Raw genomic sequence first — 11,070 nt, 5'->3', positions numbered from 1 at the left:
TGATCACAGCCCCGGTGCCTCGGCACAGCGGCGCCCGGCCGCGGTGGGCTGCAGCTCTGGGACCGCTGCAGGCCACAGCACCGGCTTACAGCACGGCATTACCTCACGTCAGCCGTTTTGGTCGCAGTTTTTATCTCTTTAGCGACCACAGGAATTAAATAGCTTAGGGCTTGACCGGTTTCGTATTTGCTATAGCACGCGCGCAGAATTTTGGCTGGCGTAACGACGGCAACGTTCCGTCGGACTGCAAAAAAGCCGCAGACAGACGCTTTACCCTTGAAAACCGGTGTAAAAAGCCGACTTCGCTCCCCCTTAGCCCGGCACTCCACAGCAGCATCCGGGGCTCCGTGCGGCCCGCCCCACCTGTGCGGGGCGGGTTGCGGCGGCCGCCCCGCAGGCGCCGGCGGAGATGGTGGCCGGCCCCGGCCCCGGCCCCCCGGCCCAGCCGCCGGCCGCCCGCCCCCCCACACACACACCCCGCGGGCGGGGGCGGCGCCCGCTCCCTCACAGCGGGGCGGCCCGCGGCGCTGCGGCCCCCGCCCCGCCCCGGCCGGCACTCGGCGCCCGCCATGGCGGGGCTGGGGCAGGGGTGTGGGGGGAAGGCGCCGCTGCTGGTGAAAATCGTGATGGCCGGGGAGTCCTGCGTGGGGAAGACCTCCATCGTGCGGAGGTACGCGGAGCCCGGCTCGCCGCCCGCCGGGGCTCCCACCTCCTCCTACTTGGCCACGATCGGTGAGTGACCGCGGGCCGGCGGCGGCCCCCAGGCAGCCGGCCCCGCCGGCGCCCTCCCGCAGCCGCCGGGCTGGCACCTGCCCGTGCCCGCCGGGCGCCCCCGCCGGCCTGCCGCCCCGCGCCCCCCCCCCCCCCCTCCCCGCGGTGCCCGCCAGGCCGCCGCACGGCCCCCGCAGCCCGCCGCGAAGCGGAGCCCCGCCGGCGGGCGGCTGTGTGGGCACGCCCGCGCTCGCCGCACGCCCCGAGGGACTGGCGAGTGTCCCAGTGGGCCGGCAGCCGCCTGGGCGCCCGCTTGGCTCCCTCCCCGCCGCGGGCGCGCCTCATGCCCGCAGGCCGCGGGGGCACGGTTCAGACACAACCTTGCCGGCACTGGCGGCTCGGCACTGCCCGTCCTGGAGCTGTCACATCTCCCTCTGTTGAACCGTTGGGTGTGTCCGGCCACGTCTAGCGGCTTCAACCGTCACGGAGGTTTGCCAGGGTGTCGGGAAACGTGTCAGCCTGGCTCCCGCACCTCTTTGTGCCGGCTGTTACGCTGTCCTTGCTGTTTGTCTGAGGCATTTTTTTAAAAACTTTTGAAAACAACTTGTTTCTTAATGTTCCTTGTTGCCCACGACTCCGGATGGAGGCCCTGCTGCTGTACACCTCTGCAGGTGCAGAGAAAACGGTATCTACCTCAAAGAGGTGTCAGACATCAGTAAAATATCCAGTTCTTCCATCTTGCATGCTAGAAAGGAATTTAGCCTTGTGCTAATAATTTTAGCGGTGTAAAGTCAAGATACCTTCTACCATAGGTAGCTGCGTGCATGATCATTAAAGCAGAGCCATTGGTGTGATGCACATAATTAGCCCTGCCAGACCAAGGCAGTTTTTGTGCTGCGCCACCATGCTGTCTTCCCACTGCCTCTGCAGATGGGGGGTGATGGGGAACTCCCCACTGCCGTGGTACGCTAGCCCCACGGTGCCATGGGGAACGGCAAGTTGACTGTCCGCATGCTGAAAACGGGGTCATCAGCATGAAAACCTGTAATGTGGGTGCGGTGGTTTGATTTGCTGTGGAGATTTTCCCAATTTCTGATTGGGAAATTCTAATTTTTAAAAGTTTGTGTGTGTGTGTGTGTGTGTGTGTTAAGAATTCTTTTTCATTTTCCGTGCTCTTGAAGAGAAAGTATGAACAAGAAATTGCATGCTCCTGTATTTGGAATATGCATGGCTCTTTTATACATTTTTCGGTGTGGGAGGAGTTGGCGTAACTGAATAAGTAACAGGTAGTAGCTGTGGCAGCAGTTCGTCCAGAAAATTGCTTAATGTATGTGAGATGACTTGACCTGCCCACATGAGAATTGCTGAACTTGAACCACTTTTTATTTTCTTGCCCATTCTTGCAAAGCAGCTTCTGAAACCAACACGGACAAAAAGGGAAGAACACAACTAGCAGTGAAGTCATGAAATTGATCCTTACAACAGGCAACTTGTTACCAGGCTTAGCAAGGAGTCCCGAAGAGTGACCATGAAAATAAACATCAGCTTTGTTGATGCGTTTTATATTCGAACATAGATTCCTGACCATGAGGTTGTTATTTTGAGACACAATTTCTTTTAATTCAGTCCACTGTGGAGTCAAAAACTCTTGTATGGTGGTAATATTAAGAATATATTTTCCAAGTTGTGGGTTGAAACACTTTAAGAAATAGTTAAGATAAAAGAGTTTTGTGGCAGTTATGGACTGAGATTAACCTTAGTAGTTTTATTACTGTTCCTGAAACCTATTCTTGAGAGATATAAAAACTTTTTAAGCAAAAGTTTATCTGAAATGGAAATGAATCATCCACATGTGGTATTTGTTATCTGAATGTGATTTTAAAGTAATTTCTGAAATACCGTGTTCCATTTAGTTCCATCTTAGGAGGTGTATTAGAGCTCAGACTTTTAAAACAAATGGGGTTGTGAGTGATGGCTTCCAAAAGAGTAATGTTGGAAGTTTCTTTTTAATGAAGTCGGCTACAACCGAGAGCGTGGCCTACAGGTTGTGGCCCGTAACAGTGTAAAGGAAGAAGACACAATGCAATGGTTTTTCTGTTTGTGATGTCTTCTCCCTCTTTGTTGACATCATCGAGACGAATACCTGTTTTCATCTGGATGCCTGTTTCATACAAGCTCAGTCAAATGATCCCTGCCTGTCATGCAGCCTGCTGAATGCTCATCTGATGTTAATTGATTTTTCACCCTACCCGTCCAGCTGGAACGGTGATTCGAGTAGAGGGAAGATTATCCAGGCTGTGCAGCCTCTCAGCCATCTGAGTTCCCTGACAAAACCATGTGCCACCACCTTCCTTAGTGGCAAAGGGTCATAGGCACAGAAGTTAAAAGGTTGTTGAAAGTCTCATTTCTGTGCCATGATGAATCATAGGTTCATATTACTAGGAAAAGTCCTAGTGTTATTGCTGGGGGGGGAAAAAACCCAAACCCCAAACATTTTGTAGTAGGCTCCAGTAGTAGTGAACTTTTCTAAAATTATATATTTTATGGAAAAAAAAATGCATCCACAATAAATTTTCATTGAAAGCTTTTTATGCAGCACTTAAACACTCAAGGCTGGGTGCCCTTCCTCCTCTTCAATTACACAGTTTGGGTAAATTATAAGCAGTTATAGTTTTCTAATTAAACTTATACGCATCATAAGGCAGATGCATTGTATTATGAATAGACTATAAAGAATAAATGTTTTTGTTTAAACAATGGCATTGCATATAAAGCCATAGAGAAAGTTTATGAACAAAAACCCCTTTGTATACAAGTGAGCAGGATTCTGGTCTCACAGGCTGCGAGTTTGTTATTTTGCTGTGTTACAGTGGCTGTGGTCCTGCAGCACACATATTAACTGTGAAAAATGTTTCTGTAGTGGTGTGAGTCCTCCCAAACCTGTCATAGTTGAAAGCGATGCAACTCCCACTTTAGGATTTAAAAATAAATAAATAAATAAAAATTAAATTATTTTTACTTTTTCCTCAAAAGGAAACTTCTGCTTTATAATGCCTATATTTAAAAAAAAAAAAAATTAAGAGTGAGGTTGCAAATTCAAGTGATTTACACATTTTTTCTAATGCGCGATAAATTAAGAGAACCAGTTCTGAAGTCTGCGTAGATTCCCTGATACTCACTTTAGAAGAAAATAAAGTAGAGTTAATCAACAAAAATGAAAAATGAACCATATTGAAGTAAAGATGTCCTGTGTTATTGACACTAGTAGTAATCTGCATCTTAATTTTTTTTAAATTTTTTTTTTTAGAAGGCTGGATTTATTTTTTTTGTCGCTCTTACTTTCCTAACAAACCATCTTATCCCAGGAGTTGTTCTTCTTACCAAAACAGTAGTTATTAGTACTTGTGACTGCTCAGATACCAGTCCGCTTCAGATATTCCTTGACATGTACAGGAAAAGAGTCTGATTCAAGTAATGCACCAACAGCTGGTAAAGGTTAAGTATGGGTAGGAGTAACACGGTGGAAACTCAACCCACAACATCTCACTGGGCATTTGCCAACTGACCAACTGCTTCCCTGTTTATAGAGTTGAAGATGCTGTATGACAGTAAGTGGGCTAGGTAGAACCTGCACCTGGGCATGGACCACCCTCTGTCCCTGCTATCACTTCATCCTGCTAAGCTGCTCAAACTCGTATCTTCTCTGGATAAACATATTTTTTTTAGTCTTTTATATCAGGAACTTGCCAGCTGTATTGGGGTGAAAAATGTGTTGTAATTTTCTCTTTGAAGAGGACTTTTGCAGGTGGCCAAAGACTATTTTATAGGTATTGAGGGAACAGAGGAGCAATTCACAGCTGAACTTCCCCTGCGGCTGACTATCTTGATGCTTTTTAGACCTAATTGTCTTTAAGGTGCCTCAGTCCTAACATTGGCGTATTTATTATTTGGAATATAAAGAAAAGAAATTAATCTCATGGCTATAAAACTTGGAAATAACAACTAGAATTTGAACTTCTACCCAGCATACCTCTTCTTGGTTTTATTTGACAGCTTAAAAGAAGCAAGTACAAGCTGTTGCATTCAAATAACATTCATCTCAAGAGCAGTAATCAATGCTCGCTTTGTTATGTTGATCATGTTGTATAATACATGGGCCTAAAAGCATCTGAAATCTGTGAGCTGTCTTTGGCATTGTATTTCTCATTTTTCTTTTCTGTCTTTCCAATTTGCTAAGTTTGCTGGAAATTTCATATAAAGACATGAACAATTCATGCATGCAGAACATATTGACTTCTGTTTTTCACTAACATTCATTGACCTTTTAGGTCAATAAATTTTGAAGTTGACTTAAGAAGTCAATAAGCCTTATTTTAATTTAGATTAAGTTTTAGTCTGATTCAGCACTCTGCTTCCCTTTTTATAAATAAAAAAAAGCTTATAGTAATTTATTATTAAAATGTATGTGAACTAAGAACTGTTTCCTCTAGGACTGGGAATCTCTGGCTGGATTCTAATTTTTTGATGTATTCACAACGCACCATTTAAAAGTGACATTCCAGCCTTCCAGTGCGTAGTCTGTCCCTCTCAACTGCTCTAACATCAGCTGTAGAAAGTGATACAGATAATTAAACAAAACCATGTGAATGTTTTCCATCACGTTGGAATTTCACCTTACATGAGCAAATTTGACTTAAATTACATTTCCATCTGACATTATTAATTCCATCAAGGAAGCTTTGTGTAATATTAATTACAGATACCAATTATATTATTTCATCTTTCCATTGGAGCTTCAATAAAAATTCATCAAGTGAAGGACATGATTATCATAATAATTTAAAAACCTACCTAAACTCTTTTACCACACATACACACAGAAATGTTAATAGCATTGGAATCATGCATGTGAGAGTGTACTTGTCAAAGTTTTGTGCACAATACATCCATCAGTAAAACGGAAGGGAGCATTTCCTTTACTGCATTTTTGGTTTATTGCCATGGATGCTTTCCTCTGATGAAGTCATTTGGCAGACAGGTTCTTAGAGAAACCAGTGCAATGGTATTAATTTAAAATTTTTGTGCTTTTTCAGTCTGTTTAGTTCTTTCAAATGTCATTACTACTAGTGAAAAGCCACTCAAGTCATGTTAAGTAGCCATATTTTGACCTTATGGAATTTTGACCATGCAGTATGGCCAGCTATTGCAATGTCACCTTAACTTCACTTAATATAATTGACAAAAATAGCCTTATTGTTTTTCAGTGGGAAAAAAAAAATGAGCAGAGAAATTATAGAATGGTATTTCAAATTTCAGCACTTGAAGTAATTGGAAAAAACTGTTTAACTGTGAGGAAATGCATCACTCTAAGATGGCAGCTGATAGCTGGCAGATTCTAATATTAAGACTGAAGCTCCAACAACCCATAAATCCAGGTATCATCTACCACATTTGGAGTACTAATTTGATAATATAATAAAGGAAAATACTATAAATTATAAGGAAAGTATCTTTGAGGAAAGATCTGTAGTGTATGTAGAGACAACATTCTGTACTGATTTCAAGTGCTAATGCTTGCTTTTAGCATTAGCACTCTGCATCTGGGATACACAGTGATTAAGGCTGTAGAGGCAATTATCTTCATTTTGTGAAATCTAGTGTATGTTTGTCTTTGTATTTAACTAGTGCAGCTAATTCCTATTCAAGTTCATGTAACCCTAGATTTTTATTTTTTTTTTAGGGATTTGGAAGTAAGGACAGAAAAATGGTGTTGTGCATGTAACAGCTTTGTAAGCATTTCTACCTCCCCATTCATAGCTGCCATGCTGTTGTGATGAAACTGGAAACAACTGTAATCGCCAGTATATCTGCCAAGTATTACTGTGCATAGGCCATGAAACTGCTGTCATGTCACTTGCCTGTTCATGGAGATACCTACCCATAGTGTCAGAGTATCTGCACCTTTGCTTTGACCTGCCCCTCCATTGCTTTGTATTGGCATTGCTTTGTATTGTATTTGTGTAATGTATTGGCATATAGTTGTGTTCACCATTGAATAATTCCCTTTTACAACTTCCATTTTGAATGTATGTGGTTGGCTAGTTATTCTTTGTTTGATACAGTTCCTTTTCACTTCTTGTTCAAAACTGCATGATAACTAGAGCTAAGAAACAATTTTCAAAAGGAATTCATGCTATGAGAAATGTTTCTTCTTTCTTCTAGGCATTGATTTTAAAGTAAAGCCAGTAACGTTTAATGGTACAAGAGTGAAACTTCAGATATGGTAAGTTTTAATTTATATCATAAATGAGACCCAGCTAAATTACATTACAGCATGAAAAATCTCATCTGCTTTTAATTGCATGTCTTCCTAAAGTGGAATTGTTCCTACTAGGTCATTTTAAAATTTGAATTTGGCCTAAGGGAGCATATTTTTTGCAGCAACTAATGTAGTTAAAAAGAGGGTTGTTGCTAGGCTGCTTTAATAATAAAACTTTGCTGTTGCAGCATACAAACAATGCGGATCTATGATCGATATTAAGTATATTTAATTGTATAGGAACATTGAAGGAAGTGACAAAGCAAGAAAATTTGATATTTCATTACCCATCAAATGTATGTTCAAAAGGGTCACTGAGAGCTGGTAAGATGAATCTTCGGGAACCTACATTCTGTTTTTTGTTTTTCGAGGTTTTTCTAAAGGCTGCGTAGGGCTACTGCCAGCCATCTCTCTAGGCATCCAATACTGAAGGTTATCTGTATTTACCAGTATTTAACTTCTCAGGAAGTAACTCTGTATATGATTTATCCAGTATTAGATGTGCAGTTACTCCATCTCGGGTTTTAATACAAAAGTCTTGGAGGCTTGTTTACAGCTTTCTTAAGGCATAATTATGTGTAGGAATCTCTGCATCCCTGTATTTTATGGCTTTTTCCCCAAACCTACCTTTGATCTAAACCAGTTTACTGTCTGTGTCACAGTTTACAAATGTCAGAATATGGGATGTCATCTGACTCCTGCAGTGCTTGTACTCCAGATTTTTATTTTTTTTTTATCACCTGACTTGTACTGATCTTAATGAGTAACTGTATATAAAGAAGCAATGATGGGCTTGAAGTTACACTCAGACTTCAACCACTGGTTTAGCTTCCCTAGTAGGGCTGTATTATTCAGAATAAATTTCCAGTGTATTTCTTTCTCTGCTGTGTCTTGCACCCAGATTTTCTCTCATCCTTATCTTTTCTTGTTCCTTTCATGTTAGGGTACATCATTCAAAGTTTGGACAATACTCCTTGAAATAAAGTGATTTTTCTTGGGGGTTCTGCAGTTTGATCATCTTTTTTGTTGTTGTTGTTTTGTTTGTGTGTGTGTGTGTGTGATTTCTTAAAATTTCTTCCAGGGATACTGCTGGCCAGGAACGATTCCACACACTCAGTACCAGCTATTTTCGTGGTGCACAAGGCTTTGTTCTTGTATATGACATCACAAATCTGGACAGTTTTCGAAGTATAACGAGCTGGATGAAAGACATACATGAGGTAGATATATCTAGCAGTGGTTGATCTCTTAATGAAGTTAGTTAATGATTTACTGCAGTTAATGTTTTAAGTGTCTGCATGAGATTTATTCTTGTTCCTTGAGCTGTATGTTTCTAACCAGAATTTCTTACGTTTAACTCAGCACACAGTATGACAGTAGGATTAATGTTATCTGGAACTGGAATACAGTGTAGGTTATACAGGACAAGGCCATGGTGTTGCAGGAGTGTTTTCTGAGGTACTTTTAAAACATAGCTTCCAATCTGGTTTTGCACATGCTGAGTTACAGTGCTTTTGTCACTGGTGTGGCTACATACAAGCCAGTATCCATGAGCTCATCCCAGGATTTTAATTGGCTTCCATGGTCAAAATTCCATATCACAACCAGTGATTTCCCTTTCCTAATTTCATTACTTTAGTGTAGTTACCTCATCCCAAGAATCCAAAGAAACAAATCAAATGAAACATCCTTTTCGACCTTGACAGATGTTCCCTTTGAGAGGATGGTTTCAAGAATCATAGAATTATTTAGATTGGAAAAGACCTGTAAGATCATTGAGTCCAACCACAAACCTAGCACTGCCAAGTCTACCACTAAACCATGTCCCTAAGCGCCACATCTACACATCTTAAATAACTCCAGGGGTGGTGACTCAACCACTTCCCTGGGCAGCCTGTTCCAGGGCTTGACAACCCTTTCGGTGAAGAAATTTTTCCTAATATCCAATCTAAGCCTCCCCTGGCACAGCTTGACGTTTCCTCTTGTCCTGTCACTTGTTACTTGGGAGAAGAGATCCGACACCCACCTCACTCCAGCCTCCTTTCAGGGAGTTGTAGAGCGATAAGGTCTCCCTTCAGCCTCCTTTTCTCCAGGCCAAACAACCCCAGTTCCCTCAACTGCTCCTCATGAGACTTGCTCTCTAGACCCTTCACCAGCTTCATTGCTATGGACACGCTCCAGCACCTCAATGTCTTTCCTGTAGTGAGGGGCCCAAAACTGAACACAGGACTCGAGGTGCAGCCTCACCAGTGCCCAGTACAGGGGAACAATCACGTCCCTGCTCCTGCTGGCCACGCTATTTCTGATACAGGCCAGGATGCCGTTGGCCTTCTTGGCCACCTGGGCACACTGCTGGCTCCTACTCAGCCGGCTGTCGACCAGCACCCCCAGGTCCTTTTCCACCAGGCAGCTTTCCAGCCCCTCTTCCCCAAGCCTGTAGCGCTGCATGGGGTTGTTGTGACACAAGTGCAGGACCCAGCACTTGGCCTCGTTGAACCTCATACAGCTGGCCTCGGCCCATCGATCCAGCCTGTCCAGATCCCTCTGTAGAGCCTTCCTTCTCTCAAGCAGATCAACACTCCTGCCCAACTTGGTATTGTCTGCAAGCTTACTGAGGGTGCGCTTGATCTTCTCGTCCAGATCATTGATAAAGTTGTTAGAAACAGAACTGGCCCCAGTACTGAGCCCTGGGGAACACCACTTGTGACCAGCTGCCAAGTGGATTTAAATCCATTCACCACAACTCTTTGGGCCCAGCCACCCAGCCAGTTTTTTACCCAGCGAAAGTACGCCTGTCCAAGCCATGAGCAGCCAGTTTCTCCAGGAGAATGCTGTGGGAGGAACTGGGGGAGGAAAAGGAGAATCCGTTTTTGGTGGCAGTGAGCTGTCGGTCAGATCAGCTGCTTGTGGTACTGCAGCCAGAAACATGTACTTTTCATGTGACATAGGAAGTGATTCAACAGCACATGGCTGCCAGGCGGGGAGTGTGTTCCCACCTCCCTTCCTGCTTCTGAACGTTGGCTCCCACTGTGCTGCTTCTGGATCTCACCAGAGCCCAGCGAGGTTCACTTGGACTTTCTAACATGGTAGAAAACTTAACACAGCAAAACGAGTTGAATGGTTTTCTGCTGCATCAGTTAGTCTTAAGAGGTTCATAGACAGGTCTAACAGTTATTTGAGTTGGCGCAAGGTAAACAGGAGTCAGAGGGCCAGGAGGAGAACATGTGGGAACAATGTGAAGGAGGAACCAGGGAGGGGGGAGTGGGCAAGCCCTTAGACATCAGATAATTCAGCTGCCTGTAACCCTGTACCCTGACTTTTTATTGCTAGGTCTCTCTTGATGTGTTCTCTGTTAGGTAGAGGCAGGTCAGTTTTAGAATGGAATAGTTCTCCTGGAAAGGACCTACAATGATCATCTGGTCCAGCTGCCTGACCAGTTCAGGGCTGACCATAAGTTAGAGTATATTGTTAGGGGCATTGTCCAAATGCTTCTTAAACACTGACAAGCTTGGGGCATTGACCGCCTCTCTAGGAAGCCTGTTCCAGTGTTTGACCATCCTCTCGGTAAAGAAATGCTTCCTAATATCCAGTCTAAACGTCCCCTGGTGCAGCTTTGAGCCATTCCCACGCGTCCTGTCACCGGATCCCAGGGAGAAGAGCTCAGCACCTCCCTCTGCACTTCCCCTCCTCAGGAAGCTGCAGAGAGCAATGAGGTTGCCCTAAGCAGTAACATGGAAGTTTGTAGTTAGCATGCTTGTGTAAGTTAGTATGCTTTTCTAAGAATCCAAGCAAAATAGCGCTCCGTGGTGATTAAAATCAAGTAAACATTCAGGTAGTTTTTGTAATACTCTGTGAATAGGTAAGAATATGACATGATGGATGAGAGAGTTCATCTTGGGAAAGCGGGCTCAAAATAAAACCATCAAACGCATCCTTTTCTCTCTTCACAGCTTCAGTATACGGATGAATTAATGAACTACACATGGTCATATAACCAATAATATATACGTAGGATATCTTAAACTGTTGGTAAAACACTA

At 43.8% G+C, this 11,070-nt stretch overlaps 1 protein-coding gene across 1 annotated transcript in view; it reads left to right on the top strand.

Annotated features, from left to right (window-relative positions):
* Positions 1-409: 409 nt before the first annotated feature.
* Positions 410-11,070, top strand: part of LOC126050187 (ras-related protein Rab-10-like) — a 32,570-nt gene continuing 21,909 nt past the window's right edge. Inside the window, 4 exon segments of the mRNA XM_049827761.1 lie at positions 410-451; positions 453-732; positions 6,934-6,994; positions 8,112-8,250. Coding sequence (XP_049683718.1) covers positions 410-451; positions 453-732; positions 6,934-6,994; positions 8,112-8,250 — 522 coding nt within the window.

This window comes from Accipiter gentilis, chromosome 2, assembly GCF_929443795.1.
Source record: "Accipiter gentilis chromosome 2, bAccGen1.1, whole genome shotgun sequence".
NCBI lineage: Eukaryota > Metazoa > Chordata > Aves > Accipitriformes > Accipitridae > Astur > Astur gentilis.
The sequence above is the reverse complement of the archived record's forward strand: the minus strand, read 5'-3'. Positions and strand labels throughout refer to the sequence as shown.